This window comes from Ochotona princeps, chromosome 31 (genome assembly GCF_030435755.1).
Source record: "Ochotona princeps isolate mOchPri1 chromosome 31, mOchPri1.hap1, whole genome shotgun sequence".
In the NCBI taxonomy this organism is placed as follows: Eukaryota; Metazoa; Chordata; class Mammalia; order Lagomorpha; family Ochotonidae; genus Ochotona; species Ochotona princeps.
This window is the reverse complement of record NC_080862.1, coordinates 7672656-7696643: the sequence shown is the minus strand read 5'-3', so window position 1 is coordinate 7696643 and position 23988 is coordinate 7672656. Positions and strand designations below refer to the sequence as shown.

Here is a 23988-nt window from a genome sequence, read left to right as displayed (position 1 = left end):
CAGGCATTTGGGAGGTGAGCCCCAAATAGAGTTTTCTTCTATATGCATCTCTGTCTCGAACTTTATGTCTCTTAATTAAAAAAAAAAAATGGGTCCAGGGTGGTAGCCTAGTGACTGAAGTCCTAACCATTCATGCAACAGGATCCCATATGGGCGCCAGTTCTAATCCCGGCAGCCCCGCTTTCCATCCGGCTCCCTGCTTGTGGACTGGGAAAGCCATCGAGGACGACCCAAAGGCTTTAGACCCTGCACTCACTTGGGAGACCTGGAAGAGGCTCTGGGCTCCTGGCTTCAGATTGGCTCAGCTCTGGCCATTATGGCCACTTGGGGAGTGAATCATCAGACAGAAGAGCTTCCTATCTGTCTCTCCTCCTCTCTGTACATCTGACTTTCCAATAAAAAATAAAGAAATAAATAAAATCTTTAAAAAAAAAAACCTTTAAGATAGCAGTTAATTGTGGCACCATCATCCCATATGAATACGGCTTGAGTCCCAGCTACTCCACTTCGATCCAGCTCCCAGATAATGTTCCTGGAAAAGTAGTAGAAGATGTCCCAAATGCTTGGGCCTCTGCACCCAACGTGGGAGACCTTGAACAAGCTCCTGGCTCCTGGCTTCAGGTCCTGCCCAGCCCAGGCCATTGCGTCCATCTAGGGAGTGAACCATGCATGGAAATTTTTGTTTCTCTGTCTCATGTGTGGTAGTCCCAAACCACTGCAACTTTCCAGCAAGAGCTGAATGGGACAAGTGCCATATGGCTGTCCGTCGCCGCAGGCATGGGGGTGACCCATATTTGGAGTCTTTCTGGTAACGCATTTAAAACTTCAACCTAGCCCTTTTAAAGTATGTATCAACTTATCATACGTCCCTGTGACCTCAGTATATCTATTTTAAAACCAGCAGGTGCTTGGGCTGAGCCCTTCAGGGAGAGATTCCTGCTCCAGCTGTCAGGGGTGGAAACTGCCAATCTGTTTTGCATCGTAATGATCCCAGGGCTTGGTTAGCTTTGGGAAGGCAGGAGCCCCTGTCCACCCAGCACTTGTCGTTTAGACCCGGGCGTTCTCAAAAATAGCTGGGGACAGTCAACAGCCATGAGCCCCGGCTGCAGGCAGGCCTGCAACCCCACAGCATGAGGGTAATATTAAATCCATCCTGCTCTACTTCTTTTGGGACGCTGTTATCTGCCTGTCGGCCACGAGAGGGTGCTGTGGCTGCGTGTGTGTACAGCTAGTCTGCAGGGGCGCGGTAGGCATGGTGAACTCCAGCACGCTGCTTCCTGGCTCTGAGCTTGGGGCTTTCGGTGTGGCAGCCCGGGGTCCCTCACGGCCTCATGCCCGACATCGTCCATAGGACATCCCTCGCGGGACTGCAGGGGTTCTGTTACAGTTAGAGGAGCACTGGGTTTCAGCTCCTGGAAGCCCGGTCCGTGTCAAACGCGTTTCTCCTAACTCCAAAGGCTCCGAGGCCAAGGTCAAACTGGTGGTCAGTTTGATTTCTTCTGAAGTCTCTCTCCTCGGCTTGCAGGTGGTCCCTTCTCGCTGCGTTTGACGCTCCTCGTCCTATCAGGACAACGCCCCACAGCCTCCGTGGTCTCCAAACACTGTTCCATTCTGAGACCCTGGGGGCTAGGACGTCAGCAGGTGATTTGGGCAGGACTGAAGGGAGTGTTATTCACTCTACCTCACTGGGACAACTGCACAGGAAAGACTAGCAAGAGAGATACCTGAGAGAGGCAGAGCCTGTGGAGTCGGCGCTGTGCTGTCTTCCACTAAAGACCTCAAGTTAGTGGATGCAAAGGTCTTTCTTAGGATTTGTAAATCTATTATTATTATTATTAGAAAGACAGATTTACAGAGAGAAAGATCTTTCACCCACTGATCCACTCCCCCACGTGACCGCAACAGCTGGAGCTGAACTGATTCGAAGCTAGGAGCCAGGAGCTTCTTCCAGGTCTCCCATGTGAGTGCAGGGTCTCAAGGCTTTGGGCCGTCCTCTACTGCTTTCCCAGGCCTCAAGCAGGGAGCTGGAGGGGAAGTGGAGCAGCGCGGACACCTGCTGCCCATTTCATCCCAGGGACACTGTGTGTGCCCTGGGCCCCTGGGAGGTGGAGAGACACAGGGTGGATGGGTCTGGGAGAATGGCCAGCTTCGGGTGTAGGCAGGTCTCTCAAAACCCACCCCTCCTCCCCCCAGGAAAGGTGCCAACAGCTGGGAGTCTTGGTGGGCCTCCCCACTCTTGAATGATTCGCAGAGGGTGGCTGGCATTGAAAAGTGGCTGGCATTGACATCTGGGCAGCTGGGCCAGGCTGCAGAGCCAGCTGGCTGCCCCTGCTTCCATGGTGGGGGAAATGAAGAATGCAAAGGCAGGCTTGTCTTCCGTTTTGCTGAGGGTCCCCGTATGTGCTTCAGCCAAGGTAGGCAGGAAGGTTTAAACCACGACTCCACCACTCATTACCAGTGCTCCTGCCATAGGATGGGCTCCTGCACCTGGGTTTCCTCATCTAGAAGATGTGGCCACAAGAGCCTGGGCTGTGCCAGGCTGAAGCCAGGAACCAGGCACTTCATCCTGGTCTCCTCTGTGGGTGCAGGGACCTAAGCACCATCCCCTCTGCTTTCCCACACACCTTAGCAGGGAGCTGGACAGGAAGTAGAGCAGCCGGGACTCTATAAGGTGCGCCCCTATGGGGATGACAGTAGTGCAAGCAGAGGCTTAACTTTCTGTGTCAATCGTATCTACTCCCTACATCACAATGAGACCTTCCACAGGCCCTGTCTGTCATTTGAGCGCCAGCAACTGCTGGAAGTCAGCCCCAGGCATGCTGTTTTTGTCACCCTAGCTACTTGCCTTTGGACACACACTGGGAAGCAGTTCCATGGCTGACCCAAGGGCCGAGGGGCTCACCATAATTGCATATGCTAGGACAAGCATTTCTACTCAAGAATGGGCGTGGCATGCGGTCTATCAGAGATGCCTGAGATGAGGTCCTCTATTAGATTCGATGTAGGTTTGGAGTCCTCGTCCTTGAATCCGAGAGGGAATGTGACACAAGTCGGAGCAGCTGCTCATTCTGGGAAGCCAGCCCCACCCATCCCCGAGCTGTGAGGAACCCTGAGCTGCCACGTGGACATGCTGGGGGGACCTGCACTCCTGGCATGCCCAGGTAGCACCCTCTGCCATCAGCAGGCCGACAGGAGAGCACTCTGCAACATTGTAGCTACAGAACTAGACACATCATCCCGTCTACAGCCAGCTCCTGCCTCATGGCAACGGTTTCCCAACTACTTTAAGTCATGCATTCACCTACATTTTCATTTCTATATAGTCTTACAAAGAACCCAGCTATCTTAAAAAAAAAGAAAAAAGAAAAAAGATTCATTTTGGTTTTATTTGAAAGCCAGTTACCAAAAAAGAAGAGAACAAGCAAGAGATTTCATTTGTTGTTTCATCTCCAATTGTCGGCAGCAGTTTAGCTGAGCCAGTCCAAAGCCAGGAGCCAGGAGCTTCTTCCACATCTCACATAATGGGGGCAGGGTCCCAAGAGTTTGGGCCATCCTCCACTGCTTTCCCAAGCCACTAGCAGGGAACTGGATTGGAAGTGGGGCAGCTGGGACACCAACTGACACTGCTGTGAAATGCTGGCAGAGGTTAAACCAGAACTGGCCAGCCTCAAACCCAGATATCTTAAAAGAGACAAAGTGGGGTGCATGCCATGAAATGGGACTGGCGATCACACAGAACCCAGCCTAATGGAGCCGCTGATTTCAGTGAAGCAGAAAAAAAAAGTATACTCTAGAACCTTCGCTTTTGATGCTATCACGCCCCCATGTCAGGGGACTCGGGGTGCTGCGCCGCTCCTCCAAGTCCCCTGCGGCCACCCCTCAGTGGGCCCGGACGTTCTGCTTTAGGTACTCCGTATAGTGTGTCAGGAGCAGCCTCTGGGACCAGCGGCTGTAGAAGATACAGGCTGGGATCAGGCCCAGGAAGCTCGCCTGGAACAGACAGAAATCCTCATGAGTGTCTGGGAGAAAGGGAAAAGAGGCCGTCACACCTGGGAAACTTCGGCAGATGTTCCGTGGGCATGAGCGATGGTGCCCGCCCCCTTGCTCTGGGTTCCAGCACGGGGTTCCTGGGAGAAGGGAGGTGAAGAGGCAGGGTGGCCATTCTGCTGTCAGTGCTGGCCCCACGCACAAGCACAGCCATGGGACAGCTGCTGTGTTCCCCTCTCCCCCTGGGAATCTCCCTGGAGGAGAAGGAACCTCCAGATAGGCATGCTGGCTCCGGGTTCAACCAAGTTGTGTGGGCCAAAGGAACAAAGGCAGGTCCCAAAGGACCTCTGTCTACAGCCTTCCAGAAAACGCCATGAGGATGAGAATCCTCTGTAAGGGCTCTGTACCCTGGGTACCAGTGTACCTACCTACAATCAGGGCAGGCGGGAACACTCTGCTGATTTGTCATATAACTGGCATCTCTTCTGGCTGCCGGAGTCCCTGATGGCTAGAGTGTAAGGACCGCATGACCCTTTGCTCAGCAAACAAGGTGTTGTGTAGACACCAAAGCGATCGTGCCTTTGGACACCCTGGGAATGTTAACCCCCAAAAGACTCTAAGCTAGGAAAACCACACCAACACCGACAGCTGCCTGACTCATTCTTGCCTTGTGAGCACTTGCTCATGCTGCTGCGGTCTCTCATCAAAATAATATTCCAGGAAAGCATCAAAAACGTTCCTGTCAGCTGGCCCATGCCTGGGGCAGGGTACCAGTTAAGCATTGTGTAAGGGCAGGAAGTCATGAGCAGGTATGGCTTATCAACCCGAGGCACTGGCTTCTGGAAGTGGCAGAAACCATAGCTAGGCAGAGGTAGTCAGGAAAGGACATTTTGTGCTGTAGGAGAGTTCCAGCGCTCAGGTTCCACCAGTGTGCTTGCTCTAAGGAGGTCCAGGCTCCAGGAGCCCTCAGCGTGATCTCATTAACCTGTCACTCCTCAACCTACCTGCTCCCTTGAGACCCAGGGAAGACAGAAATGGCCCAGGATCATTTGCCATTTCTCCAGGCAGCTCGGTCCCTCTGATCCTGGAGCCCCTCCAAGGTTGGATCTTTTGGCTTGGTGAGGCCAGCCACAAAGCAAATCGAATCCCCGCCCCCTTGGAAATATTATGCAAGGCTCACCTTACGTCTCCATCTCTGTCGACCCAACCTAGGAGGACCACACAGGAGGAAGCAGGGAGGCTCTGGTACCAAACAGAAGTGGACAAAACTGGCTTTGTCTAGGCAGTGACATCAGGCTGGCAGCCGAACATCAGCCGTGGTGGGAGTGTTTATACCCCAGGGACGTGGCAAATGCTACACATCTAAGTGAATTTTATTTTTAATCCGTGCAGGGCTGAGAGCTAAACATTCAGTCAGGCAGTGGATCAAGCAAGACTGTAATTCCTACATGGAAGCTCATGGCACTTTGCTCTTCCCTGCCCAAGAGCTCCAAGGAGCAAACTGCTTTCTGCAAGGAGAAGGGAAACAGTCCAGAGTGGGATCAGCTCTGTTGAGCATTATGTACGGGCTGGACTCCCAGCCTCCCTTCTCACTGGACAGCATGCCCTAAGACAGTCTCTGAGCTTCCCAGTAGCAAAGAAGGGCTAGACCAACCTGCCTCCCGGGCTCCAAGGAAGGAGGAAGTGACCAATTACCAAGAGTTCATGGGCAAGGCAGCCGCAGGTTGCATCTCCGCTCGTGATGTAATTTAGCGACTCCTTCACAAACTCGTCAGCCGTCTTGGTGATCACGTTGGTGTTTAGATGCTTTGTCATGGAGGTCGAGATCGCGTAGGGTGTCAGCACCTGCCACAGGAAAAAGACCAGGGAAGACTCTGGGCAACCAGCACCCACTCCCCGCCTTCTCCTTCTCGGAAACAGACCAGGGCTCCTTGGTGATTAAAAGTGAAGACCTGGCCCAGAGCTGGGGACCAGAGCATGTGGGCTACAGAAATGAAACCTCAACCACACATTATTGGACAGCTCAAATGATTCAGGGACCATGAGCTAGTTAGTTAGTGCTCGGAACAGGACGGCCAGACTCAAAAAATAGAACAACAGTTCTATGAAGATGAACGCCGGTTCGAGTCCCAGCTGCTCCACTTCCCATCAAGCTCCCTGCTAATGGGCCTGGGAAGGTAGTATAAGATGGCTGAAGGGCTTCAGTCCCTTCACGCTTGCGGGAGACCCAGAAAGAATTCCAGACTTCTGGCTTCACCCTGGCAGTGGTAAGCACGTGAATGGAAGATCAATGATATGAAGCTAGGAGCCAGGAACATCTTCTAGGTCTCCATTTGGGTGCAGAGGTCCTAGGGCTTGAACCATCCTCCACTGCTTTCCCAGGCCATTAACGAGGAAGCTGGATCAGAAGTGGAGCAGCTGGGACATGAACTAGTGCCTATATGGGACACAAGTACCATAGCCCCCAAATAAATAAGTCTTGGGGGAGAAAAAGGTGAAATTCATATTGGCCACATGAAAAAAAAAACCAGCATAATTCTGTCCCGCGGATAGCATGGGACAAATTAAAACACTCTTCATATTCACTTGAAATTGAACTCTGGCTACATTGAAAGGTATCATCCTGCAACCCCATCTCAGAATCTGATGTGTAACACATGACCACAGCTGGAGCAGCGGGAAGCTCTGTGGACTCCCACGTTCACACCTAAGTGAAATGCCCGGAGGGCCACACCCGCACCGTCACACCTCTCATGGAGAGACAGGTAGCAAGCCATACCATGCTCCAGAAACCTAGCACCACACCCCCACACCCTGGTCTGGTGTGAGGAGTACCGTGGGGTTGGAGAAGGAAAAACATCGTGGTAGTTGTCTTGGTTTTATTTTTCTTCCCATCACATTAGAAATGACAGCTGTGTCATAACTGAATTCAGATGGGAGTCAATAAATCCAGTGGAATTGGTTCTAATGGAAATCAGTACTGTAATGAAACCTTTTCTTCCCAGGACCTCAGACGTATTGCTCCCTGGGAAATAAAAGGAAGATGTGTTCTCAATTCCAGTCTCCTGCTAGGAAAATAAGAGCAAATATTTTCATTCTAGCAGCGAGTTTTGGTTGGCAAAACACCTTTACATGCGAGACAGGGGCACCATCAACACAGTTTAAATTTGTGGATTTCTTCATTAGCTCTTCATAATATGCAGAGAAGTGAGCAGGTGTAACCATTCGAACAGGTGGAAAACTGTAGTCCACAGAGCTTCAGTGAGGATCCACCGGACAGCAAGGGTCAGAGCCGGGATGCACCCAGAACTAAAGCCACACACTCTCTCTTTGCGTTCATTTAATGAACAGTTACTGAGCATCACTGGGCCCGGGGCAGAGGGAGGAGGTGTTTAGAGAGGCCAGTTGATGTTTGCAAGGTCACAGCCTGCTCCACTTCTACTTACTAGAAGACTGAGCATCCTCCACCCCCCTCTCCTGATCCCCACTGACCCTCAGCAGCCAGAGCATCTCTGCTGACCGATACTGCTAAGGGCCACATGGTTAGGTAGCAGGTGTCTGTGGGAACCATTCCTGCTTAGAAGTCGCCAAGGAAGCAGAACAGCCCTTCCCCGACTGCCCTAGAAGCAGAATGTGGGGTGCCCAAGGAGCTGCCTTCCTAGGTACAGGGTCCTTCCCCAACCCAGTATGCACCAGATGTGCCCAGTTTTCTCATACGGATGTCCCCCCACAAAAGCCCGTCTCTGTACCTGGGTCAGAGGATTTAGGCAAACCATCATTTTCCAACCTGATACAGCCCCAGATTGCACAAGGGCCTATGGCATTTCTGAGACACCAGCCCCCACGCCATTTTCCTTTGCCAGTACCCAGTGCATGGAAAGAGCAACAAATGCCAGGGGAAACAAGTGGACCCACCATGGCTACCACTGCCCCAGCCACGGTCACTGGAACCCACATGGGGGTCTCCTTGTGGGCTGCCCGTGCATAGCCAATCCTGCTGAGGTCAGGAGGTCTCTGGCTCCCTCGCTCCACCAATAGCAAACCTGAGTCTCCACCATGGAGCACTCACCTGGATAATGATTCCTTTGTCTTTATACTCAGCCCTCAGAGCCTTGGAAAATGTGCACACAAAAGCCTAGGGCGAGAAGGAGAAACCCATCAGGCCCCCAAGCTCGCCGGCCTGGCCCTGCTGCCGTCAGCTGACTCTCTCCAAGGTGCCACCCGCTGTCAGCAGAAGGGTACCAAGCCTCAGCAGTGTCTGGGAGGGAGTTCTGAAGATCTGTCAGCTGGGGCTGGGCCGGGAGCTGCTAACTCAATCCAGGTCTCCCAGGTGGATGACAGGGATCCAGTTACTACAGCTGTCACTGCCGCCTTCCAGGTTGTTCTTTAGAAGCGAACAACACCGTAGCATAGTGGGTCAAACCGCAGCCTGCAGCACACTGGCTCAAATCCCGGTTGCTGCACGTCCGATCTAGCTCCCTGCTAATGAACCTCAGAGACTAGCAGAGAGTGGCTCGTGTGATTGTACCCCTGCACCCACATGGGAAACCTGGAAGAACTCCTGGCCCCTAACTTCAGCCTGACCTAGCCCTGACTAGTACAGCATTTGGGGAGTGAACCAGTGGTTGGAAGACACGAGTGTGTGTGTCCCTCTTTCTGTGCAACTCGTCCTTTCGAGTAAATAAAATAATTCTTTAAAAGAAGGAAGTTGGTGTGGAGCCAGAGCCAGGCATTGAACCCAGATCCTCTGAGCTGCAGAATGCAGGATGCAGGTGCCTTATGCAACATCTTTTTGTTGTCAATTATGCCTTAATCAAGCTGGGGGAGGGGAAAGTGAGGATAAGGGAGGGACAGCTTATCTTGATGGAGATTACCGCCTCACTCCATCATTTTGGAATAAAAGGCCCCAGTGCCATGACACACAGGCTCACCTACAGAAAGCCTCATCTGTTTCTCCACTGAGTGTTGGGAACATCTGGTTCAGGATTAGAAAGAAGTCACCAGCAGAGTGTCAGCCTGGGAAGCGGGTGTTGCTGGAGTCCTGCACTGCCACCTGCCCACAGCCTCCTAGAGGGAGTGCCTGCTTTTAATTATATCTGTTTATTTGCATGTATGAAAAAGGCAGAAAGGCAGAGAGGCAGAATCAGAGATCTTCCAAATACTGGTTCACTCCCCAACCCCTCAAACACCCATAACAAGCCAGTGAGCAGAAATCAGGAAACTGGGGTCCAACCCAAGACTCTTCGGCGGACGACAGAGACCCAAGGACTGGAGCAGTACCTGCTGCCTCCCAGTGTGCGCGCAAATGGAGCCAGAACTCAGCCCCAGGGGCATCTCAGCCACTGCCCCAAACACCTGCACCCAGGTGTTTCTACTAAGCACAGATTCCCCGCTGTCTACTTCTGCTTTCTGCTGCGGCAAGGGGAACTTCGAGAAGTTCATGGAAACTGAAAAGATCAGCTTACTGGAGTGGGAGGGGGGTACAAAGCCCTTTTTGAAATGTCTGCAGAGGAGGGGTGTCCCCGAAGCGTGCAGACACAAATCTGTCCATGCACTTGCCAGAATGATCCAAAGGCAAAGTGGGAGAAATGAGCTCGGAAGGGAGAGAGTTGGACCACTTGGCTCACCTTGGACGCTGAGTAGAGGGAATAGAGAGGCCAAGGGAACAGCGCCACCCCCGAGGAGATGTTCAAGATGAGGCCTTTGCGCCTAGAAAGCAAACAAGCCATATCTCCAGTGCTTTGCTGCCCGAGCTCAGGCAGGAATGTGCCAAGTGCTTCCCGAGGAGGCCAGCAACCTGTTCCCTGCCTAGTCCGGGGTGCCCAAGACTAGGACTGGCACCAGACCCCACACAGGCTCACCCACCTGCATGTGACATTCAGGGCTCAGCCCGTCAATCTCTTAGGTAAAACCAAGATAGTGCTTAGATGGGGTTTGGGTTCTCTTTCAACCTTTAGGGGAACCCCCCCCTAAGAGCTCCAGGTCCCTCAGGTCTCGACACCTGGACCCCTGGCAGGGTGGATGGCCCAGGGTGGAATCCTGTCTTGGCAGGAATCTGAAAGTCCGGTACTTGCTTACATGGATACCCCCTGGCAATATCCTTAATCCTTCCCAAGTTGTTGGTGGGTGTGGAGAAAGGTTGGGCTGGGGAGGCAGGGACAGCAAGCTATAGGTTCGAAAACAAAGCCAACTAATAATAAATAATATAACTATAATATAATCAGCAAAACATGGTCTAGGTCCCAGATCGGCTTCTGGAGCGTTGCCTTCTACTGCACCTGAGCTGATGGTATGCCCTGTAGTCAGCAGGCAGGTGGCCGTGTGGCCTTGCCATGTCTTACCTCGACTCCATGTGTTTCAGGACGAGCTGCGTCATCTGCGAGAGAAGGTCAAAGTTAATCCTCCCCACGAACAAGGAGCGAGCGTGCCGGGTGCAAGGTCAGATCCTCAAAGTCAATTCAGCAGCCCAGCAGCTCATGATGGGAGAGGAGGCAGTAGCAACAAGGCAGCAGAACTTTCTAGAATCCCCGGGCCTTCATCTGAAATGCTGGCATTCGAGAAAGAAGGCTCCTGCCTGGGAGCCAGGGCAGGATGGAGTCAGCTTCTGTTGGCGCCTTCTGGAGGACACCTGCGCAGTCCCCATAACCCACCCCTTACCTCCACCTGCCCTAGCTCCCGGTTGGGCTATGAGAGTGACCCCAACTCAAAGAAAGGGCTGAACTGGGTAGGCCCAGCTCAGAGCTTTGCCCCGTTCTCTTGTTGCCTCAGACCCATGCTTCTGTCTCTGCCCCGAGGGAGCATATGGGAAGCATTTCCAGGTGGGTCCCAGGCGCCAGCCACTCTGACAGCTGGGATGGTTAGCGGGGGCGCGGCGCACTCATGGCATCTCCAGAGGCTTCCTTCAAAGTCTTCCCTGGCTTAGGGAGTGTGGGGTCTACTTGGGTGCCACTTTTTTTTTAAATGAACAAAGGCGTTTCTCTGTTGAAGACCCGGGGATAATCCCAGCCATGAAGGAAAACCTGGAATCGCAAGGCCCAGGACTGAAAGACCATGACGTAAAACGCAGCGCAACAGCTCAGCAGCTTTACACTACCTCTGCTAGAGGGCCGAGTGGGCTGCAAAGAGCCACAAACAGCTCCACCTACTAAGAAGTGTAGACCCAACCATGGTGCGCAGGATGTTACCGAACACATCAGCCTGCTTATAAAACCACGCCAGTGCCAGCATTTGCTGTCTGCCCTAGAGACAAGACTTAGACACTAGGGAGAATGAACCCACAGCCAGTTCTTTCCAGTGGAAACAGAATGGGGCGATGCAGAGACCACACCATGACCTCCCTGTCAGGTCCAGTTCCACTTGAACCGATCTGCCTCTACAGTGAAAGGGGGCACTTCTACAGCCGCCCAGTTCCGCCAGGTGCCACACTTCGGCCCTTTAGCACTTGCATTGATTACATACCTTCATAACTGAGGTGATGTTACAATGGATGAGGGCCTGTAATCAAAAATAACAAATAATGACAATAATACTCCTACGCCCAAACATTAGAGAAATTCTCTCGGAAAGCAGGCAGTGCCAGAGACCACGGAGTGGCAAATGGGCACATCAAAACGTTTCCATCATTCACTCAGCTTGCAAAATGGGGTCTGAATGGAGCTTCAGCAGGTATGCACCCAGCATGCCCCCCGCCCCTCAACCTGTGTCACACACTTCCTACAGCCACTGAACAAATTTCATTACCTGGGAGAGAAGAGAAAGCCCCAGAGGTGACCTTCTCCCTGCACCTCCATGAGATGAATCTGGAAGGCATAGCCAACCTCTCACAGCGCACAGCATAGAGCCCCAGAAGGACAAGCTGGTGAATAGTCACCTGGTGACTCCTGGATGTGGTCCCCGTTTGTGTATCAAGGAGTAGTGGGAGAGCAGACATGCTCTGAGCAATACTCAGTCTTGGCCAGACCTGCTTCCCATCACCACTTCCCAGGCTCTAGTGACAAACCAGATGGAGGCAGGTTGGAAGGGGCCCCATACCTGGGTGAGTGGAAACCGGACCTACCTACCTGGATCTCATCCGGTGTACTAAGGAAATGTGTGGGGAGGAGGCTCGGCAGCATTCCGACGTTGTTGACTGCAGAAAGAGGCGGAACAGACATGCAAAAAAGGAACAGGTGCGAGTCGCCATGGAGAAGGAAACACAAAGGAAACGTACTCTGATGACTGGGGAAATGTCCAGAGACAGGGGTTACCACGATTGGACCACAGCACAAGGCAGCCATCACAAACAAGAGCTGCTTGGTGGGAAACCATTGGTGATGTAGAGTTTCAAGATTTATTGTTTGTTTGTTTGTTTTTTTGGGGGAGACAGAGTTATAGAAAGAGAAGAGGCAGATGTTGTGATCTTTCCAAAGGCTTGTGCCACAGCTGCTGCAGTGCTGGAAGGAACCCAAAAGTTAATCGTTAAACTTGCGGGCTGGGTAGCTCCAAAGGAGACAATGGGTCTACTATGTGTGCACACCCCGGGTAAGCCAAAGCAAGATGCACTGCCTGCCAGCGTTTAAGGTTTTTGTCTCCATGAAAAAAAACACAACTACAAAGTTTTTTGATGGAAAGTTAGATAACCTGGCAATTACTACATTAGGTGGACATGTCCAGGATCTGAAAACAAAAATGCATTAAACACACTTGCATTAATGAGATTGTTCTTTCAGGCATATGTGGGAAACAAACACGGTGTCGAAATCTGCTGTCTGATGTCCTTCCTCGTAAGCTGTAATGATTAACTAATGACACGACCTCTGTATGTGATCCATAAGAACGAGATGTTAGGGTAAGGCTCTCGGCTCTGGCGTCTGAGCCCAGAAACACCTGGTCCCTGCTACCCTCAAGTCACTGCGGATTCTCGCTTTTTCAGCATTCATCGTTCAGTCTTGTTTATTGCAGAGTTTTTGTGTGCTGGCATGCGGCAGACAGATCTCCCATCAACTGGTTCACTGTCCAAGGAGCTACAATAGTCAGGGATGGGCCAGACCGAGACCAGAAGCCAGAAACTTCACCAGGGTCTCCCACGTGGGTGCAGGGACCCAAGGACTTGGGTCATCTTTCATTGCTTTCCCAGGCGCAATAGCAGGGAGCTGGATTGAAAGTAGAGCAGCCAAGACTCAAATTGGTGCTCTAGGGAGATGGCAGCACAGTAGCCAATCGCTTAACCTACAACACCACAGCATTGGCCCTTGTAGGGTGTTTTTTTTTTTTCTTTTTTAAAAGCAAATTACAAGGACTCAGTAGTACGTATAACCCTGGTTTTAATGATACTAGAATTGCAAGAAATTTGTATTTCTTTTCTCTGCCTGTCGTTTCTTTTGGTTCTTGTTGCAATGATGTGATTTACATTTTTATCTGCAAACATGTCATTGCTTTTCAAATTCAGCAGGAAGTTCAGAAGTCAAATTGTGTGTATCCAATACACTTATAGGTGACTATAAAATATTTTGTCTATAAATTATTACAGAAAAAATCTCGCTTTCTAAATAAGACAGAGGATCAACTCTCAACCACTTGAACATTCTATTTCATAGAACAATCATAGCAACATTGGTCAGCTAAACAAATTCTCCCAAATCCATGTTGCTGGTAGTCTACTTTCTATAGAATGTTAACATTAAATCCATGAAAAAACGTTTATTCTAGGGCTGGTGTTGTGGCCTATCAGCTTTAACTGCCATTTGTATCTCTGGCATTTCATATGGGCATCAGTATGATTCCTGGATGCTCTATTTCTTACCAAGCTCCAGGCTAATGGCCTGAGAAAGCAACGGAGAATGGTTCAAGTCCTTGGGCCCCAACACCCATGTGGGAGACCCGAAAGAAGCTCCTGGCTTCAGCTTGGTCCAGGCCCAGTGGCTGCAGGCATTTGGGGTGTGAACCAGCAGATGAGGGACCTTTCTGTTTCTCCCCTTTCTTCCCCCATAACTCTGTCTTTCAAGCAAAATAAATAAATACATATTTTTAACTAAGGAAAACTCATTCTGATGAGAAGATAGAGCTGACAGGCTGGAACGTGGAAGTCCAATGCATTCCAAAACCAGATGCAAATTTGTTGCGAAGATTTGTTTATTTTACTTGAAAGTCAGAGTTACAGAGAAAGAGAGGGAGAGGCAACAGCTGGTTCACTCACCAGCTGGCTGTAGCCAAAGGAGGGCTGGTTTGAAGGTGGGAGCTTCTTCTTGGTCTCCTACATGGGAGCAGGGGCCCAAGCACACAGACCATCTTCCCCTGCTTTTCCAGGCCACAAGCAGGGAGCTGGATGGAAAGTGGAGTAATTGGAGTTGAAACCAGTGCCTATACATGATGTCAGCATCGCTGGTGGAAGATTAGCTTACTACACCACTGCACCAGCCCTGAGATAAAAATTTTATAAGCCACTGGTGCCTCCTGAGAACCCAATCTTCAGCAGTCATTTGAATGCAGCAGCTCAACATGGTTGTGAGTTTCAGTATAAACTTCCAGGAAACCACCGAGTGCCCCAAAGATCACAATTGCACTGACAAATTACAAGCTGGGCATTCTGTAACTTACCTAAAATTCCGATTTCTAAACCTGCGAGCTCTTCTTGAATAGACTCATAGATATCGGCCCTGGTGAAATCCGTTTGTATAATCCTCGTGCTCCTCCCCGTGGTCTGCTCTGCATGGGAGACAAGAATTCTTTTCAGGGACCTGGTGGCCTTCAGACTGCAAAGGTCCCAGTGGAGACATTGAAGAAGACAGGCCTTTGTCTCCCAATTGCAAGTGAGAGGTAGCCCCGGGTCAACGCTAGAGGGGGCTGAGAATCAGTGAGTGGCGCTCCCATGGCCTGCAGGTACTGCAGCAGGGTCTCTAAGTGGGTCTGTAATCCACAGCATTAGCACCCCTAGGGGAAGCCTGGGGAAAGCAGATCCCCCAGGCTCCACTACACCTGCTGAACCAGAGGTCGTGGGCGGGGCTCCTGGGTGGCTGCGAACTCCAGGTATCCCCTGGTTGCCCAACTCCGCTCAGCAGTGGCCGGCCCCTCGGCACAACCACAGCGACCCTCTCTGTGCACAACACTTAAACACTCCTGTACACAACGACTTAATTTTAAATATATGAATATAAAATATGTATACACATAAACTTATGTATACACATAAATTTATAAAATAATATATGAAATGTGTCAATAGACTATATAAATGTACACAAATAGATGACACAATTTTAAATATGTATCTATTACCCCAAAAAGAACAAGGAAATGTCCTGCATTCTGTAAGTACATCTTCAAGAAGACATCTACACTTTTCTCGCTTGCCTGCTACATGCATAACAGTTTGGAGTTAGGGGAAGCTCTCAAGCTACCACGTCCTTGCTTTTCAAAATGATGTGTCGCCTCGTGAGAAAAGCATGAAGGATGTCTGGGTCCTCCACAATGTTTCTTTACTATCAGGACCTGGGACACAAACAGAATTCATCAGCTCAAGGACATCAGGCCTCCCGGCTGTGCGGGCACAGCCACACAACTCCCACATCCGCCTTGGCTGTCTCCAACCCCAAATCTCCCCTGGGATGGGAGGATGACTCCAAACAACTGCCTTTCCAAGTCTTCATCATTGAACATTCACCGCTTTGAGAGTCTGTCCACTGTTACCTTGATAGTTACAAAAATTCAACACCCCTTGTTGTTTTCAGACAAAAAGAAAATGTTTTCGGGGGAAAAAAAGCAGCCTCTTGGAGTGGTAGGATGTTCATACAACCCCTGCAACCACACAGGGCAGCCCTGGATTGATTCTTAAAATCTGACAGCCAGCACTAAGCGTTGCCCCTTACCCTCCTGCTTCAGGCAACTGGGATCCCAAATACAGGGCTGGCTCTTCCAAGACGTGGCACGACAAGCAGCCAGCTGCAGCCTCTGTCTGGGCCAGTCTGATGAAGGTACGGAACCCTAGGAGAAAGGGGCCTTACTGTGTGCCTGAGTTCCTGCCTTACACGCCTTAGATCCTGCCAGTCACCATGGGAAATGGGCACATGTGGGAGCTTGGTTATGCATCCCCAGACAGGAAGAGAGTCATCTTAGCAACAGCGCCTGTGAGCAGGTAAATACTCACCGATCTCCGTGGCAACAGCTTGCAGCTTTTCCAGCGTCCGGCTAATCAGCACAACATTGAGTCCTTGCTTTGCTAACTGGAAAGGAGATAGGAAAAGCTTGTTTGAAAGGTGGACTTGGTCTCAGGGCGACGCCGTTGGCTGTAGGACGAGGTCCTGTCTTCAGGCGGTATTAGCAAGGCCGTGACCAGGGTTCTGGGCCCCAAGCAAAACTGCCACGGAGGGTCTGACTTTGGCATCTCACTGGCAGGGAGCATGTCCTATGTTTTTTTTTGTTGTTGTTTGTTTGTTTTTTGTTTTTTTTTGTTTTTGTTTTTGTTTTTTTTTTTTTTTTTGCAGACCAGCAACAACTCTGAGTGCCTGTCAGGCCCAGGATCTGACAGCCATGACTCCAAAATGCATGAGAATTTCAGCTATTTGGCTCTCCACAGGTTCAATTAACTGTGAATTGAAATGAAAACTTCTGGGGGAAAAATGTGCCTATGGCAGACACATACAAATTTTTTAAAGGAAAAATAATGTATTAAGGCTAGCACAATGGTTCCACTAGCTAATCCTCTACCTGCAAGCATTGGCATTCCATATGGGTGCCGGTTCCTGCCCCAAATGCTCCCCTTCCCATCCAGCTCCCTGCTTGTGGCCTGGAAAAGCAGTTGAAGATGACCCAAAGCCTTGAGACCCTGCACCCACGTGGGGGACCTGGAAGAAGCTCTAGTTCCTGGCTTCAGAACTGCTCAGTTCTGGCCATTGTGGTCATTTGGGGAGTGAACCAGTGGATGGAAGATCTCTAGCTTTCTGTGTCTCTTCTTCTCTCTGTAAGAGCTGTCTTTCCAATAAAAACAAATAAATTTTATAAAAATGTGTTTCTTTGAAGGGCAGAGTGACAGAAAGAGAGCGGTATGCTCTAACTGCTGGTTCACTCCCAGGTGCTGCAACGGCCCTACTGTTATGAAGTGTTCAAAGGTTATTTGAGAGACAGAGAGGACTCCCATTTGGTTCCTTCTCCATATATCTGCAGTGACCAGGCTAGGCAGAGCCGGGCTGAAGTCAGGAAGCAGCCATTTCCTGTAGGTCCCCTACTTGTGCAGTGAAAGCCCAGTCACTGGAGTCATCATCATTTGCTGCCTTTCACGGTCTATATTAGCAGGAAATTAAGAGATGGCAGCTGGAGCAAGGACGCAAACCCAGTCACTCCACTAGGGCGCAGCAGGCTTGTGTTTTAAAATAAACAGTGTCTTGGGATAAGATTCTGATTGTTTCATTTACTTCCCTAAGACATATATTCTGTTTCGGCTTATGTCTCTCTCTTGTTTCGTGTTTGGAAAATCTCTTCTTTGGAGTGAGTAGTTGTAGGACATGCTTAGCACAGCAGAAGCATAACGTACCTGCAATGAATACGCCTTTCCAATCCCGTCTCCCGCTCCAGTGACCACTGGGAAAAGCAGAAAGACTTTGAGTGACAGACTACATCTTAACACTCCCCCCGCGTACTTCTCTTCCAAGTCCTGTCTCTCAGGACATTGGCCATTCCGAAGTATCACAGCATGTAAATCTTCATTTTTTAAAAGATTTCATTTATTTTTATTTGAAAGGCAGATTTACAGAGAGAGAGAGATCTTCCATCGCTGGTTCACTCTCCAAATGGCCACAACATCTGGAGCCAAGTCAGTCTGAAGCCCGGAACTAGGAGCTTCTTCCAGGTCCCCCGTATGCGTGCAGGGGCCACACACTTGAGACTCAACTGTTCTTCCAGGCCACAAGCAGGGAGCTGCTGGGACACAAACTGACACCCGTATGGGATGCTGGTGCTTGAAGGTGAAATATTAACCGGTTGCGTTACCATGCTGGTCCTGACGCTCCCATAATAAACATTCAAGGTGAAGCTATTTTTAAAGTGTCATTATTTGCAAAGACAGGCGAAACGGTGGCAAACACCTCCAGAATGAAACAAACAAAAAAAATCAACCAGGAAGCATTTTAGCCAAACTCCATAAGGATTTACACATGGAAAGCAGTGTGCCCTGTTAGCTCCCTGCCCATTCACCTCCCAGCCATCAAAGGGAGATTTCATGGTTTTTCCTAACTTTTCCCTGTTTTGTACTCCCACGGGACACAAGCAGACAACACCTGCAGAAGATAGGAGGCCTTCTTCCAAAGAGGAAAGCACCGGAAAGAAATAGAACGGGGTGAGGAATACGAAAGGAAAGACCCTCAAGCATCTGTACCCAACAGGGCCAACTGGGAGAGTCCAGCGATCACGGTGTTCCCAGCCAACACCGCGCTCAGACTCAGTGGTTGCAATCTAGGATGAACCTCATTCACTTCACTTCTGTGCCAGCCGACTAGGGAGTGTTTCTTCGACAAACAGAAGAGAAAGCCCTTGGTCAGGGTTATGGCGTAGTACGTAGAGCAGCATCCGTGACACTGGTATCTCGTAAGAGCAGTAGTTCACGTATCGGCTGCTCTACTTCCAATCCAGTTCCCTGCTAATGGCCTGACAAAACAGCACAGGATGACCCAAGTGCTTAGGCACTTGTACCCAAGTGGGAGACCCAGATGAAGGCTTCATCCTGGCCCAGCTCTGGCCATTGAGGCCATCTGGGAAGTGAACACACAGATGTTCACTTTTTTCAGTCAAGATCATATTGTTAAACATGATGACAAAAATATTTACATCCAAGCTGTGTGACTTTGGTGTCCCAAGTTTGTCAATATACACCAATGAAATAATTAGGACTTCAATTCAAACCTGGGAGTATGCTGTCCAAGAGCTAAAAACTTTAGTTTCCACTAACCAGGTTTCGTTTTGCTCCCCGCTCAAAATATACAAAGGTACTTCAAAAAGGCACAGAAAAGTAAATGAAAGATAAGTTTGAGTGCAAAAAAACCCTACCAAATGATTTTTTTTATTCTTCAAAAAAAGTGTGTATGGGAGCAATTATTAGGGCACAAGGACTGAGCCATATTTGGGGGTGCCCACATCCCATATCGGAGTGGCTTGGTTCAAGTCCTAGCTCCCCTCTCCATTCAAGTTCCCTGCCAAGGGGCACCCCGGAAATGAACCTGGAAGGCAGCTAGTGACAGCCACCCATCTGAAAGACATGGATGGAGTTCCAGAAGCCCAGTTTTAGCCTGTCTCAGTCCCAACTCTCACTTGGCACTTGGGGAGGGAACCAACAGACAACCTCTCTCTCTCTCTCTCTCTCTCTCTCTCTCTCCTCTTCTCCTTCTCCCTCTCCATAAAAATAACCTATATCCAAAAGGTGCAAAAACAGTGTGTGCCTTTGAAAAAGTTTCCATACTGGAGTGGGTGTCACGCTGTAAGTTAAACCCTGACTAGCCATACCTGTTTTCCCTAGCAGTGCTGGTTCCTGTCCCAGATCCTTGTTGTCTGGTCCAGGTAATCTGCTGCTTTTTATCTGCCTAGGAGGGCAGTGCAGAGTGGTCTGAGTAACTAGGCTCCTGCCAGCCATATGCAAACTCTTGAAATTCCTGGTTTCTAACCTCATGCTGACCCAACCCTAGCTGTTGCATGCATTTGGGGAAAATGAAGCAAGAAATGGAAGATCTCTTTCTCTGGCTTTCCCTTGTTCTGTTACTCTGCCTTTCAAATGGATAATATAATTCGTTAAAGTTTTCGCACCAACATAAATTTGTCTTTTCATTCCATGTTTTTCCATGAACTTCTTGAAATTCAGTGGTGTTATCTCTCCCCTGTCTTATTATGCCCAAAGCCATTTTACTCTTGTTAATGATTATTTCATTTAACCTTGACCTATAAAACAGGTTAAAATGGAGTTTTCCCCCTTAAGTCCCCAGGTGCGCTGAGTCCCTGCCCCCATTTGAACTTCTGGATTGTGTGTCTGTGAATGGCTTTGCCCTCAGCTCCTGGGTGTTTGAATCTGTGTGGAACAGGGTACCTGGATCCAGAACACACAAGCTAACTAGCGAGTTCAATGGAGACCACACACTCTCCCTAGAGGGGATAAGCTCAAGGCCAGTCCAATACAGCTCAATGGGGTTGAGCAAGGGTGTGTGGCCAGCAGCCAAAATGCTAGTGGGGTTGCTCATGTCCTGTGTAAGAGGGCTTGGTGTCCCAGATGCGACATCTAGCTCCTGACAGCCGGTCCCTGCGTCTGGAAAATTAATCAACAGCTAAGAGCTCTGTCCATTTCTCTCTCTCATTCAACACACACACACACACACACACACATTACAAATAAAAGAAACAATTCAAATTCACCTGTCATTCCAAACAATTTCTCATTTGTGAATTGCTGTCATTTCCATTGCTAAGTTCATGAAGTTGCCAGTTTGGCAAGAGGAACCATAGAATGCCCAATTTAACTCGAAATGCAGGTAAATAACAAAAGTTACTCCTTGTGTAGCTGAATTTCACATTTATCTAGCTATCCCACAGTTCATCTGATAATCTGTACGGGAGGAATTTACATCTTTAGTAAATTTTTAATCACAGCATTGCACCTTGCTTGGTCTGCTTTGAAACACAAACCTGTGCAAAGACCTCCGTCATTCCTTCAAGGTGATACTGGCAGCATGAGCTCATGACCTCCAGTTTGCTCCCAGGGGACAGGCCACAGGGAAGTGGTATCTAGTTGGCACAAGCCAGCCCCAGAGTCCATATCTAATCATCTTGCAAATGTAGCTTCAGGGTGACCACTTGGCATAGTGGTTGAGTTGCCAGCTAAGACGTCTGCGTGCCACGTCATCAAATCCGGATTTGATTTCTGGCTGCAGCTCCTGCCTCCAGCTTCCAGTTAACGCACGACCTGGCAGGCACCGGATGAGGGTGGCTCAAGGGACTGTGGCGCAGGAGGAAGGTGGGAGAAGCAGTGCAAGCATTTGGGAGACAACTAATTGATAGGCGTCAGTTCTCATTCCTGTTCTCTCTCTCTCTCTCTCTCTCTCTCTCTCTGTCTCGTGTACACACATACATGCTCTCCCTGCCTCTCCTCATCTCTCTCCTCTGACTCTCACAGAGACCTCTGTGCTCTAAATGTTATGACACCCTCGTTTCGTTAAAACATTTGGACAGATATTGTCTAATGAATTAAAATAATGCAAATGTCCCAGGTTTGAAATACTCTTGAACAAAATGAAAGCACCTGGATTTTTGTTCATCTGAGGATGAGGCTCTGGTGACCATCTAGAGCATCTAGAAGCTCCACAAGTCAGCAAACACAGCTCGTGGGGCTGACTGCTGCTCATCGCCCCCCCGGGCCCCTCAACGTCCCCATAGCTTCAGGCATTCTAAGACAATTTTAATTTCACCCCCACTTCCCTGTCCCACAATGAAGGCACCCAAAACAACAGCCCTTTTCTCTCACAGAGAAGAATTGCAAGCTGTCTTCCAAGCCATAGTGATCACGAGAAAAAACCACCCCAACCATAGAACAAGAGAGGGGAAGGGGTCCCTACCTGCCCATTGTCCCATGGACCGCAAGAAACCACCAGGCAAAGCCGGCCAGCAGCTTGGGAGCACGCGTCTACAAAGTCCCAGGCACTTGCCCAGGCACAGCAGGCACACCAGGAGCCCTACACACACCAAGAACTGCTCCAGAACTTCAGCCATGGCTGTGCCAGCCAGGAGACCCTCACCCCTCAGCAGCGTCGGCAGCACTCAATGCCTAGCGCTCCTCCTGGCGGGAGTGCCCAGGCGCTGTCCATTGGCTCTGGGGCACTGAGATTAGAGAAATCTTGCACAACCCGCTGATTCACGGGCCTCTGACTACACTGTTCTATCTCAACCCTGCCCAGCCCTCAGGTCCCCTGCCGCCGCGGGGCAGTCATTCGAGATGAGAACGTTGGAGGTCACAAGGCCAGCTGAGGGAAAACGGGAGCTGAGGTCCTCTCTGTGAATTTGGGTAGGCTGTCAAGGAGTTTCCCGGAGGGTCTTGTGCAGGGAGCCAAGTCAGCAGTGTGGAGCCGGGGGAGTTGGTACAACCCTGTGACAAAACAGAGCCTAGGAGGTCCTTGGGTCCCTGGAGGAACTGCCCTCCGCAGGGCACCCAGAGGTCCTGGAATGCAGTTTTTCTCCTACGACTCAGTTGTGATAAAACACCGGAGGCAGGAGCATGTGTTCGGCTCAGTGCTTAAGTCACTTCTTGTCTTGGGGCACCCCTATCACAGCCCCCAAGTTTGAGTGTCAGCTGCACTCCCAAGCCCAGCTTTCTGCTAATGGGCACCCTGGGAGGCAGCAAGCGCCAGAGCTTGAGTCCCTGTCACCTGTGTGGGAGGCCTGATGGGATTCTAAACACCGAGCTCTGCCTGGCCCAGCACTTGCCAGAATGGACCAACAGATGGGCTCTCTCGCTCGCCTCTCCTTAGAAATGGATACATAAATAAACAAGCAAACCAGTAATTTTTCTTTGTTTGTTTAAGATTTACTTGTTTTTATTGGAAAGGCAGATATACGGAGAGAAAGATCTTCCATCTGCTGATTCACTCCCCAAGTAGCTGTAACGGCTGGAGCTGAGCCAATCCCAAGTCAGAAGCCAGGAGTTTCTTCCAGGCCTCCCACATGGGTGCAGGGTCCCAAGGTTTTTGGGCCATCCTTTACTGCTTTTCCAGGTCACAAGTAGGGAGCTGGATGGGAAGTGGAGCAGCTAGAACACAAACCAGCATCCCTATGGGATCCCGATGTGTGCATGGTGAGGTTTTAGCCACTAGGCTACAGTGCCAGGCCCAGTGATGTTTTTAGAAACCAATCTGGGGGCCTGGCGGCATGGCCTAGCGGCTAAAGTCCTTGCCTTGAATGTGCCGGGATCCCATATGGACGCCGGTTCTAATCCCGGCAGCTCCACTTCCCATCCAGCTCCCTGCTTGTGGCCTGGGAAAGCAGTTGAGGACGGCCCAATGCATTGGGACCCTGCACCCGTGTGGGAGACCTGGAGGAGGTTCCTGGTTCCCGGCTTCGGATCGGCACAGCACCGGCCATTGCGGCTCATTTGGGGAGTGAATCATCAGACGGAAGATCTTCCTCTCTGTCTTTCCTCCTCTCTGTATATCTGACTTTGTAATAAAAATAAATCTTTTAAAAAAAAGAAAGAAAGAAAGAAAGAAAGAAAGAAAGCAAGCAAGCAGTCTGACCCTCTGCAACATTCTCTGACTTCCTGTTTTGAGAGGTGACCCAGACTGACACAAGGGCCCCCACCAGTGCAATCTGTCAGTGAGGTGTGCAGCCGAAGGGACCTGACCAGGCGTCTGCTCTGTGTTCTCTGGACTTTCCACCTCCATAACTGTGAGTGAAACAGATCTCTCTCCTTTTTAAGGTTTCCCTACTTGAGATAACTTTGTTACAGCCATGGAAATTTGACTGAGCTGGAAATAAAAAAGAATGCCAGAATGGAACCCTTCATCCCTGTATTCATCAAATATCAACTGGCTGCCCACCAGAGGGCAGTCACGGGTCAAAGCACTGGCAATAGAAAACTAAACAAGACAGGTCAGCTCAGGTGTACCTTCCAGGAGGAGAGTCATTAGACAAATAAAGACAGCATCAGGTGCAAGGGCTGTGGAAGTCGTACTGAGAGAGCTCCTAGCACAACTCATCAGCAAAGAGATTTTTTTTCACCGAAGTCTCTGATGTGGGTGGAACTTGAAAGCAAAGAAGCAGCCAGCCCGCAAGCGTGAGGGGCCCTTGCAGGCTCCTGAGCCCAGTCCCTGAAGTGAGGAAGAAGTGCGAGTGTGGGGTTGCAAGGGCACCATGCAGTGGACAGACAGGTTGGGTCTGCAGAGAACACAAGACGGAAGGAAAACCAGGGCAGGGAGGAGCCAGGACCTGGTGGGTACTGCCTGTGCTGTCTCCTGTGCTAGAGGGAGGGCTGCACCCCGAAGCTGGGTTTTAAGGCAGAAGGCACAG

At 50.2% G+C, this 23988-nt stretch overlaps 1 protein-coding gene across 1 annotated transcript; it reads right to left on the bottom strand.

The window, feature by feature from the left end:
* Positions 1-3475: 3475 nt before the first annotated feature.
* Positions 3476-21860, bottom strand: HSD17B3 (hydroxysteroid 17-beta dehydrogenase 3). The gene is made up of 11 exons (XM_004591861.2): positions 21546-21860; positions 17492-17538; positions 16109-16184; positions 14563-14670; positions 12048-12115; positions 11446-11481; positions 10329-10363; positions 9615-9696; positions 8057-8122; positions 5683-5832; positions 3476-3990 (listed from the first exon to the last, which is right to left on the bottom strand). The coding sequence occupies exons 1-11, from the start codon at positions 21697-21699 to the stop codon at positions 3880-3882; spliced, it is 933 nt and encodes a 310-aa protein (XP_004591918.2). The 5' UTR covers positions 21700-21860; the 3' UTR covers positions 3476-3879.
* Positions 21861-23988: the final 2128 nt, after the last annotated feature.

Coding starts and splice junctions, on each gene's coding strand:
- HSD17B3 (XM_004591861.2), bottom strand. CDS start 21,699: ATGGCTGAAGTTCTGGAGCAGTTCTTGGTGTGTGTAGGGCTCCTGGTG. Junction 16,185..17,491: donor GAAAGGCGTATTCATTGCAG/GTACGTTATGCT, acceptor TCTCCTTTCCAG/TTAGCAAAGCAAGGACTCAA. Junction 10,364..11,445: donor ACATCACCTCAGTTATGAAG/GTATGTAATCAA, acceptor CTTCTCTCGCAG/ATGACGCAGCTCGTCCTGAA.